General features: G+C 42.2%; 1 protein-coding gene across 9 annotated transcripts in view; it reads right to left on the bottom strand.

Moving 5' to 3' along the window:
- Window positions 1-21456, bottom strand: part of SORBS1 (sorbin and SH3 domain containing 1) — a 426813-nt gene that overhangs the window by 95383 nt on the left and 309974 nt on the right. For 6 of the 9 annotated variants that reach the window (XM_030203463.1, XM_030203457.1, XM_030203462.1 and 3 more), the window contains 4 exons: window positions 10373-10456; window positions 6731-6796; window positions 5924-6016; window positions 878-927 (listed from right to left, as the gene is read on the bottom strand). In XM_030203463.1, coding sequence (XP_030059323.1) covers window positions 878-927; window positions 5924-6016; window positions 6731-6796; window positions 10373-10456 — 293 coding nt within the window. The remainder of the gene's footprint in view (window positions 1-877; window positions 928-5923; window positions 6017-6730; window positions 6797-10372; window positions 10457-21456) is intronic. The other 3 variants (XM_030203460.1, XM_030203465.1, XM_030203461.1) reach the window with 2 other exon arrangements.

Here is a 21456-nt window from a genome sequence, read left to right on the forward strand (position 1 = left end):
GAAAGAATAGGGAGCAGGCATAAGGTAGCTGGCTGTAAAACTGTGGGGTGGGGGGAGTTGTTGTCTGAAACTAAGTAAGCAAGGTGAATAAAGTGGGGTGCCTGAAACCAAAGGAGTATGCTGCCCTTGAGGCATATTTTCAAAGCACATAGGTTTCTATGTAACTTTGGAAGGCTAAGTGCTTTGAAAATGAGCCCCCTTGTGTGAAATCTGAGCAACGCAGACACATATCTCCTTTTAGTGTAGATAATGCAACAGAGGACTGGAATAAAGCTTATATGGTTGCTAGACAGATAAGAAGGGACGAAAATCAAGTGATCAGTTGCAGATCTAGTAGCGCTATAGAAATGATTAGTAGTAGTAGATCTGTAAGCTATAAGGACAGAGTGAGAGCAGCAGAAATCACATCTCTATAACCATTTTCCACCCCCTGGAGACTGGAAATGATGGCCAGTACAGGCACAGGCCCAGGCTTCCAGCAGGCATAATATTTAATGAGAACATTTGGAATAAATGATGGGAAAAAATAATTGAGATCCCTTCAAAACCAATAAAATTATAAGACTAATCAATTCCTAATAACAAGTCCCTTTTTAAAGACATTTTTAGAAGCTTATTATCCTTGCAAAAAGTAATGCCTCTACCCATCTACCTTTTTCATTTTGCATTTAACAAACTTTTTTACAGACACATTCCATGTAGCTTGGGATGTGCCTTACCACTTGGTCATTCATACTGTGCAGAACAACCTTTACGTGTATTAAGAGAACATCTCTCCTATCAACTATTTTATAGAATGAGCACACGAAAAGCTGCTCGCACAAACGTGTGTACCAACTGAAGGGCGAAGACCAGCACAATTGAAACTAAAACTTACCAGTGCAGGAGATCTGTGGAGGTTTCCGGAGGTGGACTAAGTGTGAGGCCCTGCAAGAAGCGAAACAAAGATGTCACTGGGATTTAGGCACATACAGTCACAGAAGCACAGAGGAGTCAGCAGGAACACAGCTTCCTTCTTAAGCTTTGAGGAGATGTTCAAAAGGGGCTGCAAAAAATACAATAAATATTTGAACAATATCATATAAAGAAAAGATGAGCTGCTTTGGGTGAAAGGAGAGAGAGTTCTCAGCCTAGAGCAGGAACCTTTTACAGTGAATAAAATCCAAAGTCGCAGGGTTAGTAGGTATGCAGAATTATTTCTCTTTGTGTTTTTCTCTTCAGAAGATCATTTATTTTATTTTTGTTACATTTGTACCCCGCGCTTTCCCACTCATGGCAGGCTCAATGCGGCTTACATGTGGCAATAGAGGGTTAAGTGACTTGCCCAGAGTCTCAAGGAGCTGCCTGTGGCTGAAGTGGGAATCAAACTCAGTTCCTCAGTTCCCCAGGACCAAAGTCCACCACCCTAACCACCAGGCCACTCCATGTTGTCTACAAGACCCCCCAGGTGACATACAGCATAGGAGTGGTGCAGCTCCAGAGTGACAGATAACAGTTTGCCCCAGTTAAGCGAAGTTATTCATCTGTAGCAGGTGTTCTCTTAGGACAGCAAGACATGTGGGTGATATCATCCACTGAGGCCACCACAGATGTTGCAGTTTTCTTCTCCCTTTCAGAAGCTTTTGGCAGGCCCAACCGCTTATGTCTTCCTAATTCATGTGGGACCAGCAACTGGATTAAAAGCATAGAGAATTCAATTCAACTCCTAGGGGAGGTGGGTTGGTATGTGAGAACATATTCCTGTCCTCAGAGAACATCTGCTACAGGTGAGTAACTTCTCCGAGGACACTTTCTCTGAGGACAAGCAGGACAATTAGTTCTCACATGTGGGTATCCCTAGCTACCAGGCTCACCAAAAACAACAAACAATGGTTAATAGGGACTTGCAATGGCAAGGCCAATCAGAACCAACAACAATGACAAACAATCCTGTTGTGAAGGTCAGGTATTCTGCTTGAGGCAGTAGTGAGATGTTTATGTGTGGACTGAAGATCACGTTGCAGCTCTGCCAATCTCCTCAATGAAAGTTGACCTCATGGGCTACTGCTGCCGACATGGCTCTAACATTGTGAGTCGTGACATGACCCTCTAGAGTCAGCCCAGCCTGGGCAAAGGTGAAAGATATGCAGTCTGCTAGCCAACTGGATAAAGTGTGTTTACCGATGGCTGCCCCCATCCTGTTTTGGTCAAAAGATACAAAAAGCTAGGTGGATTGTCTATGGGCATTAGTCTGCTCCAGATTAAAGGCTAAACTCACTTGCAGTCCAAGGTGTGCAGTGCGCTTTTGCCAGTATGGGCATGAGGTTTCAGAAAAAATGCTGGAAGGACAATTGACTAAGATGGAAGACTATCTTAGGAAGGAACATAGGATGTGTGCACTCTGTTATGATGAAACTTTGCGTAAGGTGAATCTGCTGCTAGGGCCTGAAGCTCACTAACCCTGCGAGCTGAAGTGACTGTCACCAAAAATAAGACCTTCCAGATCAGGTACTTCATATGGCAAGAGTCAAGTGGCTCAAAAGAAACTTTCATCAACTGTGCGAGAATGATCCTGAGGTCCCAAGACACAGGTGGAGCTTTGATGGGGGGCTTTGCCAGAAGCAAATCTCACATAAAACAAACAACTAGAGGCTGTACAGAGATGAGTTACCTTCTACCTTGTATTGGTTATTGTTAATTGCACTGAGGTGAACCCTTACATATTTGGTTTTTAAATCAGACTCAGAGAGGTGTAGAAGGTAATCAAGTATAGCACAAGAGAAAGAGTTTTAGGTCTTGCCATCACATCAGATGGCAAACCTCTTCCATTTCAAAGTATAGCACTTCTTGATGGAATCCTTCCTGGATGGCAGCAGGATCCTGGAGACACCTTCAGGCAGTTGAGAGCATATAATCTGCATCCTTTCAACATCCAAGCTGTGAAGGCCAAAGATTGGAGATTGAGATGTCGAAGGGACATGTTTTTCTGGGTGATGGGGGTCAGAAAACACTTCAATCTCCAAGAAGAGCAAACCATATCTGTCTCGGCCAGTATGGCCCGATGAGGATAATGGTGCCCCAGTCCTGCTTGAGTTTCAACAAAGTCTTTCCAACCAGAGGAATGGGAGGATATGCATATCCTGTCTGCTGTACTGTTGTCTTTGCCAGGAATGTGGCCCTGAGTACCATTCCATGGAAGGAAGCTCACTGGCACATCCCGACTGCCTCCTAACACAAGGGGAATGATTCCATGCCTCCCTGCTTTGTTGATGTAGTACATGGCAACCTTATTGCCTGTTTGGATTAGAACAATTTGGTTCAACAACCAATTTCTGAAAGACTTTAGAGTGTTTCAAATTACCCGCAACTCTAGGAGATAGATATGAAGCTGGGTCTCCTGAGCGGACCACTTTCCCTGGGTGTGGAGCCTATCTGCATGAGCATCCCATCTCAGACAGAATGAATCTGTGGTCAAAATATTCTGGGGAGCAAGCATTTGAAATTAAAGTCCCAGAGTCAAATTGCTCCAAATTGCCTACCAGAGAAGCAACTGTACTAGCTCTGGGGTGACTAAGATGACATTGTGCCATGGGTGTGACATACAACCATATGGCCCAACAACTTCAACATGTGCCGAGCTGTGACCCACTGGCTGCACTGAACCTGATGGGTAGGCTTGAGGCTAAAGCCTGAACCTTGTCTAGCAGGGTTCCAATGTACTCCAATTGCTGAGCTGAGAGCAGGTGGAACTTTGGGTAGTTAGTAACGAACCCTAGTAGTTCCAACACCTGAATAGTTATTTGCATTGATTCTTGAGCACCATCCTTTCAAGTGCTCTTTACCAGCCAATTGTCCAGATAAGGAAACACATGCACTCCCAGTCTGTGTAGCAGCGGCGTACCAAGGGCGGGGCGGTGGGGGCGGTCCGCCCCGGGTGCATGCTGCTGGAGGGGTGCAGAGAGCAGCTGCGCGCCTGTCGGCTCTGCTGGTTCTCTGCTCCCTCTGTCCCAGAAAAGGTTACTTCCTGTTCCGGAGCAGAGGGAGCAGGGAGCCAGCAGAGCCGAGAGCCGCGCGGCTGCTCCCAGCAGCTAAGAATGCACCCGGGGGGGGGGGGGGGGGGGTGTCGTGCTGCACCCGGGGTGGGGGGTGCGTATCAGAGATCCGCCTCGGGTGGCAGCTGACCTAGAATTGTCACTGCTGTGTAGTGATGCTGAAACTATAGCAAGATATTTTACAAACACTCTGGGAACAGACGTGAGGCCAAATGGCAAAATGTGATACTGGCAGTGATGTCTCCCTACTCAAAATCTGAGATACCTCTGTGACTGGGACATATCTGGATGTGGGTGGAGACATCCTTCAAATCCATAGATCATAGCCAATAGTTTGCCTGAATGATGGGAAGAAGGATGCCTAGGAAAACCATCTCGAACTTTTCTTTGACTAGAAATTTGTTCAGGGGGGGTTAGCACCCAAGAAACAGATCCGGGTGTTGTTGTAGACAATACACTGAAATCTTCTGCCCAGTGTGCAGCGGCAGCCAAAGAAGCAAACAGGATGCTCTGAATTATTAGGAAAGGTAAATAAGACCTAGAATACTGTAATGCCTTTGTATCACTCCATGGTGCAACCTCACCTTGAGTACTACACATTCAGTTCTGGTCATCGTATCTCAAAAAAGAGAATTAGAAAAGGTTCAAAAAAAAGAGCAACCAAAATGATAAACAGGAAGGAACTCCTCTCATATGAAGAAAGGCTAAGAGGTTAGGGTTCTTCAGCTTGGAAAAGAGATGGCTGAGGGGGGATATGATTGAGGTCTACAAAATCCTGAGTGGTGTGGAGCAGGTGGAAGTGAATCGATTTTTCACTCATTCAAGAAGTACAAATATCAGGGGAAACTCAATGAAACTGCATGGAAATACTTTTAAAACAAACAGGATGAAATATTTTTTTCACTCAACAAATAGTTAAGCTCTGGAAAGTGTTGCCAAAAAAGTACAAAACATTCTATACTGCTAATCCCAGAAATAGTGGATTCTCCCGAAGTCCATTTAATAATGGTCTATGGACTTTTTCTTTAGGAAGCCGCCCAAACCTTTTTTAAACTCTGCTAAGCTAACCGCCTTTACCACATTCTCCAGCAATGAATTCCAGAGTTTAATTACACGTTAAACCTTGCATGACGTAGCTATAATTCGGGTTCCTCTTTCCCACATGCATCACTTTGCACTTGCTCACATTAAACGTCATCTGTCGTTTAGATGCCCAGTGTCCCAGTCTCGTAAGGTCTTCTTGTAATTTTTCACAATCCTCCCGTGATTTAACGTCTTTGAATAACTTTGTGTCATCAGCAAATTTAATTACCTCACTAGTTACTCCCACCTCTAGGTCATGGAGCCAGTGTATGCAAATCAAGTCAATGAATATTCATTGTGGATATCCTGAAAACCTAACTGGCAAGGGGTACTCCAGGAGTGGACCTGGGAAACATTGCTATAAGGTATGCATGTATCTTCAGTATTTAGGCATCCACAGTTACATCGGCTTTATGGCAGGTGTGAGGGATTTTGTCTAAATACTGCACATGCATACTTCCTGTTTTGCTGGTATTCTATAAAGGAAAAAGTATTCCTTCACAGAATAGGCTCCTACCAAGTGCCCTGTTACAAAATTCCCCTCTAAGCCTTAGATGAAATGCCAGCCCTGTCATCACAATGGCTTCCACAGATTATGCATGCAAAGAACAGGCAAAGGGCTTTAGCGTGATTCCACAGTAACAGTTCAAAGACAAGAAAACCAGGAAAGGCGGGACTGGTACCCAGCAGGTGGGATAATATTAAGGACCCATCTAAAAGCTATCATGCTCCATCCAGTGTAAGCAGAATACAGTAGATTGGGGCAGAAGCGGCAGGATGAAGATAAAAAAAAAAAAGCTTTTCCATACCCTTTTATTCGATGCTCTATAGCGCTCTTCCATGTTTTCCAAGTCTTTCTCTAACACAGTCTGGTAGAGGTAGAGATCTCTTTCTAGCTCAGTCTAATTAGAGAGGAGGAAGAATGGGAAAAATTGTTTGGGTTACAAGAAAGGATGTTAATACCCAAACTGCTTTTTCAAGACACACAGAAGAGGTATCACACAACAATTAATGAGAAAATAAGCAGTTCTAAATAGCATAACACAAGCAACGATCATGTCAGCTATTACATTATTACATGAGATGAAGACACAGCAGGCAACTCAACTTTAGGCTCAATTATTGACCATTATATGGTCAACACCACAACATGCCCAGTGGGAAGATCTTGTATTATTTATGATTTCCACATTCATATAGCACTCTAAACCATGGCATTCTGTAACAAAGTACATGCAAATTCAATGAGTCCCTGCCCTAGAGAGCTTACAATCTAAGCATGTACCCAAAGTGATGAGAGATAACATGACTTCTGCAAGGTCTCAGTGGGCAGAAGCAGAACCTGAACTCAGGGATCCTGCTCTCTAATCTATAACAAACCACTCTTCCACCCACTTAATAAATTACTATAAAGGGTAAATTAATGAACCCCTTGGGTAACAAAGGTTCTCTATGATAAGCCTGGACTATTTTCATACAGTTAAAAACTGAAATAGCCCTTCAATAGCAACATATAAATTGCTGAAGCCATTACAACTCAGCTGCACAGAGAACATGAAAAAGCCACAAACAAATTAGATATTGAAGAAGATACTTAAAAGAGGCTAAATTATTACCTTTCTATCCTCTATAGTAAGGATAGAGCAATCTCCAGGAGTATAGTCCCATATCTTTTTTGGAGGCTAATGAAAAGTAAAGGAGGAAATGAACAGATGAACATAACGAGAGACAGCAGGAGAAATGTGAAGACTGGTGCAGAAGACAGGGGACAGAAAGAACTTGCATTAATGCTCAGCAGAAAAATCGAGGAAGGAAAACTCTGCCGGTGGGAACCCATGCAGGATCTGCTGCACTGGGGAGCATTTACCAAGAGGAACTTTCATGCTTAGCAGTCTCTAGAGGAGCTAAAGCAACCCAAAACAATAGGAAAATAAGAGAAATGTGGCTTGCAGGTATGTATGTCATAGAGGAAAATGAGAAGAGGCCTCTAAAGCAAAGGATTATTTTTGTGACTGAATACCTACCACATGGATGAATGGCTGGTACGTCCATGGTGGCAGAGGAGGGTAGTGAGAAGACATTATTTTTTTTCTTTTACTTACTTCTTGCAGATATGGAACAGGCTCAGTTCTTGGAGCAATGCTGCAATGTGCAGACACTGACAAAGTACCCTCTTATCATTCCATTACTAGTCAATGCTCAATTGGTCATTAAGAACACTTTACTGTAGGTAGTATGACAGAACACTTCCGGAGAACATCTGCTCTTCCGTAACGAATGAAAAGGCATACTGCATCTTCAACATCAGACAGAGTAACAGAACCACACTCAGCAAACCTGCTGCTCATGCAACAGGATGTTCAGTCAATAACCCTGCCTTGCAACTAGAGCCGTACTGAATTGCATATTTTACTATTCGGCAGAATACAAATAATTAAAAATATTATTTAGCCGAATATGAATAATGGGCATTGGGCTTTAACATAACAAACGTGAAATCAGAGATTAGCCCTGGATTGTTTGTATTCAAATTTAAATCACTATTCAACCGATTACAAATAATATATTCAGGCACTATTCAGGGTCGAATCAAATGTAAATATTTGGTACAGCCCTACTTGCAAACCCATAGCTTAAAATTTTAGTCAGTACCTCTGCCCTCTCCCACCCCTGAGACACTCAAACAAGCAACCCTACCTTCCTACCCACCCAGTACCGCTTGCAATTCATACCAATGCCCATCTACTCACTATCAGGCAGATGATCAAAAGCAAACGTCGGCGCTAGAGGCTGCTAGCGCCATACTAGCGCCGGTGTTTGCTACCGCCCCATGATTAGAGCCCTCGAGTGCGTGAAACAACGCGCTCGAGGGCTCTTTGCGCAAGTAGCATGGAAATGTATGCTAAACAGGGTTTAGCGCATTCATCACCAATGATCAGCGGCTAGCGTGCCAAAATTTGGGTCACTGGCTGCGGCAAACCCTATGCCAGCTCCAAGCTGGCGTTAGGGTTTGCTGATCATTGGGGAGGAATGGTGAGCCCTGTCTAGCATGCAAAGTTGGATGCTGGCAGGCCCCCGTTCCCCCCCACAGCAAACCTGACAACAGGGGGTTGGAGGTCCGGCAGAATTGCTCCCTTATATGGTCTGTAGCTCCGCCCAGCGCATCCCAGGATGCACTGGGTGGTGCTGGGCGCCGCCATTTGGTGCGTCGTGAACCCAAGGAAGAGGAGGGAGGCAGGCTACCTCCCTCCTCCAACTAAAAGGTAGGGAGGCTGGGAGGGGGTTCTTTTTTACGCTGGACCACCAGGGATTCTACAGAGAATGCTGGGGGGGGGGGGGGGGAAGGGGAGTTGGGTTGGGCTGGAGATCTGCTGGACCTCCAGCCCCCCCCCCCCCCCCGGTCGCTCGCTGGGTGGGAAGGAGGGAGTTTTGACCAGCGACCACTTGACCACCAGGGACCATTTTCTAGGAGTTTGGGGGGCTGGAGACCCACCGGATCTCCAGTCCTCCCTGAACCTGGGGGGATGGGAGCATCGGGGGGGACCAGAGGTCCGCCAGACCTCCAGCCCCCATTGCTCGGGGCAGGGGTAGACAGGGCAGGATGGTCCCATGGACCTCTAGCCCCCGTGTTTGACAGGTTTGGGCTTTTGACAGCCCAGACCTGTCAAACAAGTGTGGGAGGATTGTGCTGAGCGCATGCTCGGCACAATTCACCCGCACTTCTACCCCATGATCAGAGATAATTGCGCTGCTTAAATTTGCATGCATTATCTCTGATCATAGATCTAATAGCGCCCCGCGCTGTTTGGAACAGCGCGGGGCTTTTGATCATCTGCCTGTATATGACATACAACACACAATTTGGCAGTTACCCCCTTCCAGGACAGTCAATAACCTTGCCCTGCTTCCCACATTCCAATATTCTTACACTCTTATCACCCTTCACTGCTAACTCAATCAGAAAACATTCACAACCATTAAACCAAACCACAACTTGCTATCCACCTCAGCAGACTCTCACAGCCCAAAAAACTGCAGAGTGTTACTACAGACAACAGACAGAGAGGAATCATGGCAGCAGTATTATATTCTGCAGCAAGGTTACTGTTCTGTGTTACTACAGATATCAGACAGATTAGAGTAAACTCAGCTGGCAGCAGTATTATCCACAACCAGGTCACTGCACTGTATGACTACAAATATCAGAAAAAAAAAAGACATAACATCTACTGACAGCAATGTTATCCATAAGCAGGTTATACTGTTTTACTACAGACAAACAGAAGACAGTAACCTCAGCTGACATTATTATCTACAACCAGGATACTCTGCCGTGCTAAAGAGTAAGCTCAGCTGACAACACTATTATCTATAACCAGGATACGCTTGCTATTACAGTATCAAACAGAAGAGTAACCTTAGCTGACAACACTATTATCTACAACCAGGATACTCTGCCGTATTACAGTATCAAACTGAAGAGAGTAACCTCAGCTGACAACACTATTATCTACAACCAGGATACTCTGCTGTATTACAGTATCAAACTGAAGAGAGTTACCTCAGCTGACAGCACTATTATCTACAACCAGGATACTCTGCCATGTTATTACAGTATCAAACAGAAGAGTAACCTCAGCTGACAACACTATTGTCTACAACCAGGATACTCTGCTGTGCTAAAGAGTAAGCTCAGCTGACAACACTATTATCTATAACCAGGATACTCTTGCTATTATAGTATCAAACAGAAGAGTAACCTCAGCTGACAGCACTATTATCTACAACTAGAATACTCTGCCATGTTATTACAGTATCAAACAGAAGAGAGTAACCTCAGCTGACCTCACTTTATCTACAACCAGGTTACTCTGCCGTGTTATTACAGATATCAAATGGAAGAGAAGACAGTAACCTCAATTGACAGCAGTATTATTCATAAGCGGGTTATTAAATGGTGTTACTACACACAAATAGAAGACAGCAACCTCAGCTGATAGCAGTATTATCCACAACCAAGTTACTGCACTGAGTTATTACAGATATCAGACAGAAGGGAACTAACCTTAACTAGCAGCTCAAGCTTGTTATTGGATAATGTTACTAGAATCAGACAGAAGGGGAATATTCTGAGCCCGCAGCAGCGTTATTCCCAGCATCATTATCACACTGCATCACTACAGTCATTAGACAGGGTAGTAATCTCAGCTGGACACAGCAATGCATGGTGCAGTTTATAGAATAGCTCTCCAACTTACCGGTTTCCCAAACTCCAGCTCCGAAAAGAATTTATACCAAGGCTCATTCTTTAAATCTAGCTCTTCTGGACTTACATCTTGATGCTACAGGGTCAGTGACAGGGAAACGGAAGAAAGAGAAGTTTATGTGAAGATTTAGACAGAGAGAGGTTGTTACAGGTGCAGCTTCTTGTTTCGCTAATTTCAAATAAGATGTCATGACCTCAGCGAAGGCTACAGAGGTCTACTTTTCAGTCTCTCCACAGTGAATATTCATCATGTGTATATCTCCATAGCTGTGGTCTAATTTGCATAACATCTTGAAAATACCCGTTTGCAGCCCTCCAGGACCAAAACTGTGAACCCTTTAATGTAGGCACTGAGTTTGAGACAATGTTTGTACATTTTATCTTGTACAGTTAACAAGCTCATTGAAAGATTAGCACTGACTATTTTTGGGTTAGAGAACTCTTTTGCTTTATTGGTCCCAGAAAAATAGAGCTTTAAAATTTTATTGATCTATTTGCTCTGTACAGTGTAGATGGATTGGATGAACAGATGAAAGATGCTTTAAAAGCACATGTACCATGACATTTATGTCTAAAACGTATTTTCTTTGTTCAAGAAATTACAACCTTCAAGGTATCCTAGTGGTTGGGGTTAAATGAACATTAGGGAAAGTCATTGGAAACACAGCACTACATCTGTAACAGGAAAAGTGCTCCAGAAACAAGACACAGAGGGAAAGTTGAACATCTGACAAGATGGGGCACGTGAAGAGGCAGAACAGAGAGACTTCTATCAGACACACTGTATGACCTACCGCTGATTATCTCAATCCCAGATAATGTGGACAGGATAGGGGCCAATTTTCAATGACATCTTGCTGCCTAGCTAGATATCAGCTGAAAGGCTTTGAAAATTTATTAGGAGTGACTAAAGGTTCCTTTTACAAAACCAAGCTAGCGATTCCAGCAAAGCAAATGAGAATAAGCTCATTCCATTTCTATGAGCTTCATTGCACAGCTTTGTAAAAGGAAACCTAAAAATTCTAGGCAGTTCTGGCGGTAGGGTTAGGTTGGGAGAAGCAAGGTATCTAAAATTAATTTTTAGCATTAGCCAGCTGTTTCTCAAATCCAGATGTTGGGATAGCAGATTTAAATCTAGCCACCATCCTTGCACCCCGAGCTGGTGATCCACTCCTTCCTTCCTGATCTAGTCAAAGCTTGCCCAGTAAATCCCATCCATCCCACTTGCTTGATATTGATTAAAATAATCTATCCTGACAACTGCCTATGATTGCCTATTCCAACCCCCTGATGCCCCCTCTACATGGCAACAGTTCACTTGATTCACCCTCCCAAAATTTGCCGGGCTAAGTTGGGCACCCTAGTACTTTTTTAAAAATTGATCTCTAAGATGATAATTTTCAAACAGGATAGTTTTCATCCTTAAGATTCCCATAGTTCAAAATAGTACCACTCAGAATGGCATAAAACATGTGTAATCTTTCATGGCATGCCTACTTTGGTGCTCATTTTCAAAGTACATAGACTTACAAAGTTACATAGGTTGCTATGGAACTTTATAAGTCTAAGTGCTTTGAAAATGAGCCTCTTTATAATCCAACTAAAAGAGGCGTTATTTGTGAATGGGGGGGGGGGGGCATTTAGGCTGGAGGAATAATACAATTAGGGGTAAATACCCATGTTTTAACCAGGCAAAAGAGGCTCCTGCCTGAACCACGCTACCCGGGCCAGGAATAGATGCTCAGCAGCACTCATGTGCTCAGACCATCATTGCACTACAAAGTAACATACATAGTAGATGACGGCTGAAAAAGACCTGCACGGTCCATCCAGTCTGCCCAACAAGATAGCTCATATTTGCTGCTTTTTGTGTATACCCTACTTTGATTTGTACCTGTGCTCTTCAGGGCACAGACCGTATAAGTTTGCCCAGCACTATCCTCACCTCCCAACCACCAGCCCTGCCTCCCAACCACCGGCTCTGGCACAGACCGTACAAGTCTGTCCAGCACTATCCCGTTATTGCTGGGGCTGTCCACTGGCAGAACACAGAGTTATCCGGATGATGCAGATATTCAGCAGCGGTACCTGGATAGTTATTCAGTTAATTTAGGACAGCAAAAAAGGCTGTCCTAAGTTAAACAGGTATTTAATCTTTTGTGAATTAAATTAAATACATAATTATCAAAGAATTGTATGATTTCATCTTCTTATGCTGACCTAAAATCCCTTAGCTACCTTTGTATATGAGTGAAAACATATACAGTCCATTTTCATTTTTTCTTTACACAATTACTGGGGGTTATGTATCCAAAAGGGTTAGTTCTGTGCATATCATAACAGAGTAAAACACCAAAACAGAGAAAGTATTACCTACGAAAAAAAAAAAAAAAAAGTAGAGGAGGACCAATAAAAATTAATTAAAAAATAAACAACGAAAAGGAACCTTGCATGTTATCTTGCATATCACCTATGAACTATGTCCTTACTTATCCAAATACTGCATGCTGTATCTTCTCTTATTTATCTGTAGCAAATTTTAAATAAATTATCATTTTTTTAAATAAACTGTATTTTAAGATGATTGTTGTACACTTATTATTGCCTACTTAATCTCAATTATTAGTCACACTGAACTCGGGTGTAACTTGGGATAATGTGGGATATAAATGTCTTAAATAAACAAACCTAAGAGTCAAGAAACGACAAACACAAAGTTTCTTATAATAAAAACTAGACCATCAGGTCTGTATAAAAACAATTCCCCCAAACTGTGGAAATGCATAAGAACTCAACACAGCAGCCTACTTCTATTTTGTTTGTTACCATAACAGACTAACATGGTAAATAATGGCAGATAAAAACCAGCATGGCCCATCTGGTCTGCCCAGAAATGTGGTCAGGATTGTGCCTCCACTCTGCTCTTGGTCTTTAAGGTTGTAACAAATACTAGATGCAGTCTACCCCGCTGTATGCCTCTTATTATTTTTATTCTTTAAAGTGTGAAAGCTATTTAAGTTTTATTATGAATGGAAATGTTCTACACTTTTATTCTGTCTTCATGCCATATAGGGAACCTCTGTGTTCATCTCACAACTTTTTGAATTCCACCACTGTTTTTGACCCCACTGCTTCCCTCAGAAGAGCATTCCAAGCATCTACCACCCTCAATGTGAAAAAGTATTTCCTGAAGTTGCTTTTCCTCCTTGCAACTTAACTTCATGTCCTCTAGTTCTATAGCCTCTGTTTTGTTTTTTTTTTGGAAAAGGTTTGTTTGCTCCTTGATATTTTTCAGATATTTAAATGTCTGTATCATATCTCCCCTATCCCTCCTCTTGTCCAGAGTATACATATTCAAGTCTTCTAGTCTATTCTCTTACATCTTCTGTTACTCCTTCCCCCTAGACTGCTGGCATGTTAGCAGTCAAATTTCCCAGAGAGAAAAAAATATATCAGCTGAAAACTAGCATTTTCCAGAAATAATGCAGCTTGCAAAGTTGAATACAAGCTGCTTTGTTTGATTTGCATAAAAACTAGGTGTTTTGCATATCTTTGCATCTTATTATTATTTAGTTCTTGCATGGTAGTACAAATAATGCATTAAATTAAAATAAGGTATGTTTTGGCCTTTTAAGATGTGTTATAAAATCATGTGTTACCCCCTTAAGGGAGGGGGGTAATTATTAAGGTGTGTTATGGCAACAGTGAATGTTACTTGCCCCTTAATGTGTATTAAATTGTAATAATATGCATTATATTACTGCAACGTGTTAATATAAAGTTGCCACAGGATACACAATAATGAAATGCAAAGCATGCAACACACCTTATCATTATTTAAATCAAATAACAAAACTTGTGGTGAATACCACAAGCTTTTATTAATTTTCCTACCTGGGAGAATTGGGCTGCTAACTGCTGGACAGATGTTCCCAGGCCGCATTTTAAAGGGACCAGCACTAAATCTATTGGCCTATATAACTGAACCGCATTTGTCCTTCCCTGTTCTCTTGGACAGTCTTTGTGAATATGGAGATATCTCAGGATTCCAGCTAAATCTCACGAAGGCAGAAGCTTTGGCGGGATCTGACTCTTTACGGGGACATCATTTACTTTACAGTGGGCGAATAACTCATTTTGTTATTTTGGGGTACAGGTATCCATGGACACTCCTTCAATTTATGAACTAAATGTTGATAAACTGCTTCATGACATGAAATGTCAATTTGACCATTGGCCTACATTCCACTGTAGGGTGGTTTTCCCGTGCTGGTTATATGTACTTCAGTCTCTCCTCATCTTCCTTCTTAGACAAGATGTTAGAGCCCTGCAAAAGTTATTGGCCAAGTTCTATTGAGGAAGTGGGGGAGAGAAACCTAAAATGAGATGGAACTTTCTAATGGGTAATTGGAATCAGGGTGGATTGGTGGGTGTGGGGGGAAGAAACCTAAAATGAGAAGGAACTTTCTGATGGGTAATTGGAATCGGGGTAGGTTGGAACTATCAGACATGAAGTTATATAACCAGGCTTGTCTTTTACATCACCTAAGAGACTAGATTATGAACACGAATCTGTTTGCAGATGTACCATTTAAACAGGAATATATTCATCCCTGGCATCTTAACTTATCTTATACATGCCCACCTACCTAAGCCCTTTTGTGTGTCTTCTGTTATGCCCTCTTTCGTTTCTGTGGAGGGAGCTACTCCATTTTTGGGACCAAGATCCTCATAGTAGTATTTTCTTACCTTTGGTGGGAAATGCCAAGTTTATGCCAGGAATGGAAAATGTGGTGTTTAGTCAGTGCAAAGCTTGGAGTATTCTTAGGTTTCTATGGAACTTTGGAAGGCTAAGTGCTTTGAAAATATGCCTCTATCTAATACAGAAGGATGGTTTGGGTCTTGAAGAGTTTTTATTAGTAAGAGACTCAACACAGTACTGTTTCAGCCACAGGCCTGCTTCAGGAGTCTTACATGTGCGAGCATACGTGAGAAATCTTGGATGTAATGTATCCCTCAAATGCTTGTACAACAGGTTGGTCTTGAGAAAGACCTTTGACAAATGTAAGCGTAAGGTCTGGATCTGTGAGTCTATGAACAGGAGGAAAAGCACAGAGTGCACAGACCCCCCCCCCCCCCCCCCCCGTGGACCCTCGTTAACTGCAAAATATCAGCACATGGTAGTTGCTATGTTGTAACTTCAATATACTCTGCACATCCATCCTCTGCCTGAGCCCCACAACACAAAATGTCCTGATGCACGAATCTGCGTGCACAATTACTGCTTTTGTGCGGTAGCAGGGGTCTTTCACTAACAATTAGTGCATGCTATCTGCCACAGGGCCTATTTTATTCCTATGGACTCTGTTCTGGATAGCATATGCTAACCATTAGTAAAGACTCTAAGTGCCAAATACATTTTAATACAAATATAAATACTGTAAATATCCGATATTCAAATTGCTATCCAAATAAGTTAGGACAGCAGTTTTTCTAGCTTTTAAACTTTATCTGGGTAGTTATCTGGATACTGGTCTGAATATCGCCGCTCTCTAGGTAACTGCCAGCTTCACTTATTCACTGCCCTGGCACTATGTGGATAGTGCTAAGGTGGTCTGGAAGATATTCAGTGGCACTATCAGAACAGTGCACAAATAAGCAGAAGCACCCCCACAAACAACCAACCAAGACAGAGAAAACAAAAAACAAAAGAGGGTAGACCACTGTTATTTCCAACATGGGATATTAACAGTCAATCAAATTCATACAATAAAATGACTTGACTCATTCCTGAGTCAAGCCACAGGCACTGCCTCAGGAGTCAAATTCTGTAGGAATAACACAACATATATACATGTTAATATATTTTTTAAAAGTATATAAAAAAAAAAACAACCTAATAAATAGATTCATTTACCCCCGTTTACAAAGTCACACAAGCGGTTGCTGGTGCGCTAATGCTGACACAGCCCATCCACTTTGAATGGGCTGTGTTGGCATAGATGTGTGGCTTTGTAAACAGGAGGGTTATTTATTTATGGATTTGTCATCATTTTTTCTTAGGTTTAGGGTTTCCTCATATACTTGAAAAAAAAAAAATATATATATATATAATTATTAATATGTATATATGTTGTGTTATCCCTACAGAATATATTTGACTTCTGAGGTAGAGGCCTGTGGCACCGAAATGCAGGACTGTGTTGACTCATTTTAGTGTATGAAGTTGATGATTGTTAATAAATATCCTGCATTGGAAACGACAGTGGTCTACCCCCTTCTTCTGCCACTATATATCCAAGGCAAACACCAGATAAGCCATTTACTTGAATAACAGTTGCTGATATAAATGGCTTTGAATACTGACCTGCTAATGTTTATGTTTAGGACCTGGATTTGAATACATTCTAGGTTTTTTTTTTGCCCTCGCTCTGCCCATAACCATGCCCTTTTTAAAAAATGTTTAACTTTGGTTATTTTGCAAATAAAATGGCCAAAGTTACACGTAGAACTGTTACAAACGTCTGTAAAGCATTTATGCGGTTTGCCCCATCTCTTACTGCATATGTGCTTCTGACTGTTGCTGTCTTACAAAGATATGTGAATGTTCAGCCCAAAACTTACGTGTAATTTTCCTAATTTTAGGTGCCTAAAAATGAGACACCTAGGCTAGACCAATGGCACTGCTACGGGGGGGCTTGAGAGCCTGGGCCCCCCAAATTGGATCTGGGGCCCCCTAACGCACCTTAGTAAACATACCCATTAGATTGTGAGCCCTCCAGGGACAGAGAAATACCCGGTGAACCTGAAATGTAGCACCTTGAGTTACTATTGAAAAAGGTATGAGCAAAATCTAAATAAATAAAAAAGTTAACAAAATACCAGCATAAGTGCCAATCCTACCCCTGCTCCTCCCATTCCCACACACACACATCAACAGGTAATTTTCTAAGACTGTACTTGGGCCTATAGAACAGCATTTTATGCACTCAAGTCCCTTATAAAATCATCCTGTCAAAACCCCTAATAAAAATATTGATCAGTGTTGGGCACAGGAAAATGCCCTGTGGAAACCTATTTGTATGTCTGTAATGCTGCAAATCTGCCCGTGCTCATGGGGAGGCTGATTTTCAAAGACATTTTATTGGAATAAATAGTTATTGGCCCAAGCAAAATAGCCTGACTGAAAACTACCCTCCTCAAATGCGACTCACATTCTGCCTCGGTTCCAAGGGTACATATGTTTAGCTGTGGGAAAACACAATCCCCCGAACTTTATATATGGCCCAGTTTGTACACACAATTTATTTACTTAACAAGCCAATTATCACTGATTGAGCGCAAATTGAAAATAATTAGAATTTGCATGTGCATCTTTATAGTCACTATTCTGTAAAGATATGCACGTAAATTTTTCCACGCAGATCCAAAAAGTGGGCAAGGCCATGGGAAGGGCCTGGGCAGGTCGGGGCATTTCTAGCATTTGCACGCAGTATTACAGAATTCGGGGGGATCTGTTCCTAATTTAGGTGCAGGGATTTACACCAGGGTTCAATGGCACTCAACCTGGAGCGCTGTTTATAGAATAGTGCATAGTGTGCATTTTTTTGCTGCCCAAATTTGGACACCATTTACAGAATTGAGTCCATTCCCCCAAATTCTATAAATGGCACCTTAAGTTGTGCGCACTAATTTGGCCATGCAACCAAACTGCACGCATAACTTATCGTTTATTTATTTTCTATACCGTTTCTTATTGCATACACAAACCAGAACGATTTACATCTTAAACAATAATATCAAAATTTAAAATAACATATAAGAACTCCATTAATTTGCCAGGGAAGTACAACAAGCTAAAAACAAGCCATTCAGCACCAATAATTGATACTTAACCAATTAGCAGCACTTTAATTAGAATTTACACGCACAACCTTATAGGCATAATCTATAATGAAGTGCTTGTAAATTCTAATACACACAGCTGAAAAAGGGCCATGGCCATGGGTGTGGAATGGGTGAGTTGTGGGCGTTTCAAAAAACTATGTGCACTGTTATGGAATACACCTGATCTGTGCCTAACTTAGGCGCAGGTATTTAGGCCCGGTTTTCAGTGGCCTAAATGGGTGACCCTAAATTCAGGTGCAGGAACGGTACTTACGCATATTCTATAAAGTGCACCTAATTTTAGATGTATTTTATAGAACAGCACTAAGCACATGGTTTTTCAGCAGCGATTTTTCAAGCACCATATACAGAATTTAGCCCCTTGTGTGTACATTTGACTTTAAAAACTACAAATATTATTTTGACCCTCCCTGCCCCGGAACAGGTTACTTCCTGGTATGTAAACAGGCCCCTAAGTTCTGCAGCAGCACTATGGAATGTGTCAGAAACCAAGGTTTCCACGTATGCCGGCATTTCTCAACTGCATGTTAAGCGACTTCAATCAGTGGTGTTCCTAGGGGGGGGCGGGTGGGTGCGGTCTGGCCCGGGTGCACGCCGCTGGGGGGGTGCCGCGCGCGCCTGTCCTCCGTTCGTTCCATGCAGAGAAGAATCATGGAACGAATGGAGGACAGGTGCACGCGGCACCCCCCCAGCGGCAATCAAGATTTGAAGCAAGGAAAAAAATTGCCTTATTAAGAAGTCAGAAATGCCACAAGTTCTGCAGGGCTTCCACATCTTTCTATATATATATATATATAAACAACCGCATGCCACTCAAACACATCACCTCTCCTACCCGAAAGCCTATACTGACTGGAAACAGCTGCAAAGAAAATACAAATACAAAATCAGACAAACTAAAAGAATGTACTACAAAACCATAATAGGACCAAGCTACAAAGATGCACATAAGCTCTTCTCACTTGTGAACAAACTCCTAAACACTACACCGGTTACTTCTAACAACACAGACACCCCATCCGCTACCAACATAGCGAATTATTTTAAAGAAAAAATCATAAAACTCCGGCGCATGATACCAAACAACACCATCGACTACACAAAAATCCCAGCTGATCGTTCGTGGACCAACTTTGACGAAATCTCAGTAGATGAACTCTCACAATGGCTTAAAAAATATAGCAAGTCTCAATGCAAATTAGACATTTGCCCCGTTAGCCTAATAAGAGCCGCTCCAAAACAATTCAAGAAAGACCTTACGGACCAAATCAACCACAGACTCCAAAACGGCCTATTCCCCACGAATAAAGGAATCAGCCTACTATCGACCAGTTGCGTCTATACCGCTCATTACTAAAATAATGGAGGGTATAGTTACGAAACAACTCACTGAATACCTAAATAAACACTCAATTCTACATGAGTCACAATCAGGATTTCGATCAAATCACAGCACCGAAACTTTACTAGTGGCGGCAATGAACTCATTCAAAAAAACAATTGCAACTGGCAAGAACATACTAGTACTGCAAATTTGACATGTCAAGCGCCTTCGACATGGTTGATCATGGAATACTACTTCATATTCAAGAATACTTCGGAGTCGGAGGCCCGGTCCTGAAGTGGTTCGAAGGATTCCTCACCACCAGATCCTACCAAGTAATAACAGATGCCGAAAGATCACCTCCATGGACACCGGAATGCGGAGTTCCTCAAGGATCCCCCTTATCACCTACCATCTTCAACTTAATGATGATACCACTAGCCAAACTATTAGCCAATCACAACCTTAACCCTTTCATATATGCAGACGATGTCACAATCTACATCCCGTTCAAACACAATATAACCGAAATCACCAATGAGATCAACCAAGGCCTCAGAATTATGCACACCCTGGGCAGACTCATTCCGTCTAAAACTCAACGCTGAAAAAACTCAATGCCTAGTACTCACTTCTCAATATAACACAAACAATTACTCCACTATTACCACACCATACTGCACCCTTCCTATCTCAGAAAACCTGAAGATTCTCGGAGTTACCATAGACCGAAACCTCACTCTCGATACCCACGTGAAGAACACGACAAAAAAGATGTTCTACTCGATGTGGAAACTCAAAAGAGGCAAGCCTTACTTCCTGAGAAGCATTTTCCGTACCTTGGTACAGTATATGGTACTAAGTCACTTGGACTACTGTAACGCTCTGTACGCCGGCTGCAAAGAACAGACTATTAAGAAACTCCAGACAGCCGAAAATACCGCAGCCAGACTCATATTTGGTAAAAACCAAATACGAAAGTGCGACACCCTTAAGAGAGAACCTTCACTGGCTACCACTCAAGGAACGCATTGAATTCAAGATATGCACGATCGTACACAAGATCATTCACGCAGATGCCCCTCTTTACATGTCTAACCTACTGGACCTACCACCCAGAAACGCCAAGAGATCAGCCCGCAAATTCCTCAACTTGAACTTCCCCAGCTGTAAAGGGCTTAAATACAAGCAAGCATACGCCACCACCTTCTCGTATAGAAGCACACAGCTATGGAATGCGCTACCCACAACCTTAAAAACCATGGACAATCTAAGCAACTTTCACAAATCCTTGAAGACACACCTCTTCAACAGAGCCTACAAAAAGAACCTCTAAAGACACAAATCACTACACAACCCACCCACACAACCAATTACACCTCCTACGTCACCCTACTTAACACCCTCTTCTCTTTCTTTAAATATCTTCGTCCTACCACCGACTATATCTATTATTCCCTCATGAATATGTCATAATAACACTCTGTAAGCCACATTGAGCCTGCAAATAGGTGGGATAATGTGGGGTACAAATGTAATAAATAAATAAATAAATACTATGGTAGCAAGGTCAGGAATTTAAAATGCAATGAGTAGCAAAGAGGCCACATCAAAACATGATTTCTGAACCAAGGTAGAAGACTCAAATGTAGGACTTGAGTCAGAGTCATAGGAGGAAAACTCTTCACTAGGAAATAACATTTCCTGATTTCAGTGATACAGTCACTTACTAAAATATATGTTGTTGACAATGAGCAGGTATAATTTACACATAATCCAAAGTCATAGACAGGGTGAACCAGCACTGGTTTTTTTTTTCTCCAACTTCTCTTCCTAAGGAAAAT

Source organism: Microcaecilia unicolor, chromosome 5 (genome assembly GCF_901765095.1).
Source record: "Microcaecilia unicolor chromosome 5, aMicUni1.1, whole genome shotgun sequence".
NCBI classification, from domain to species: Eukaryota; Metazoa; Chordata; class Amphibia; order Gymnophiona; family Siphonopidae; genus Microcaecilia; species Microcaecilia unicolor.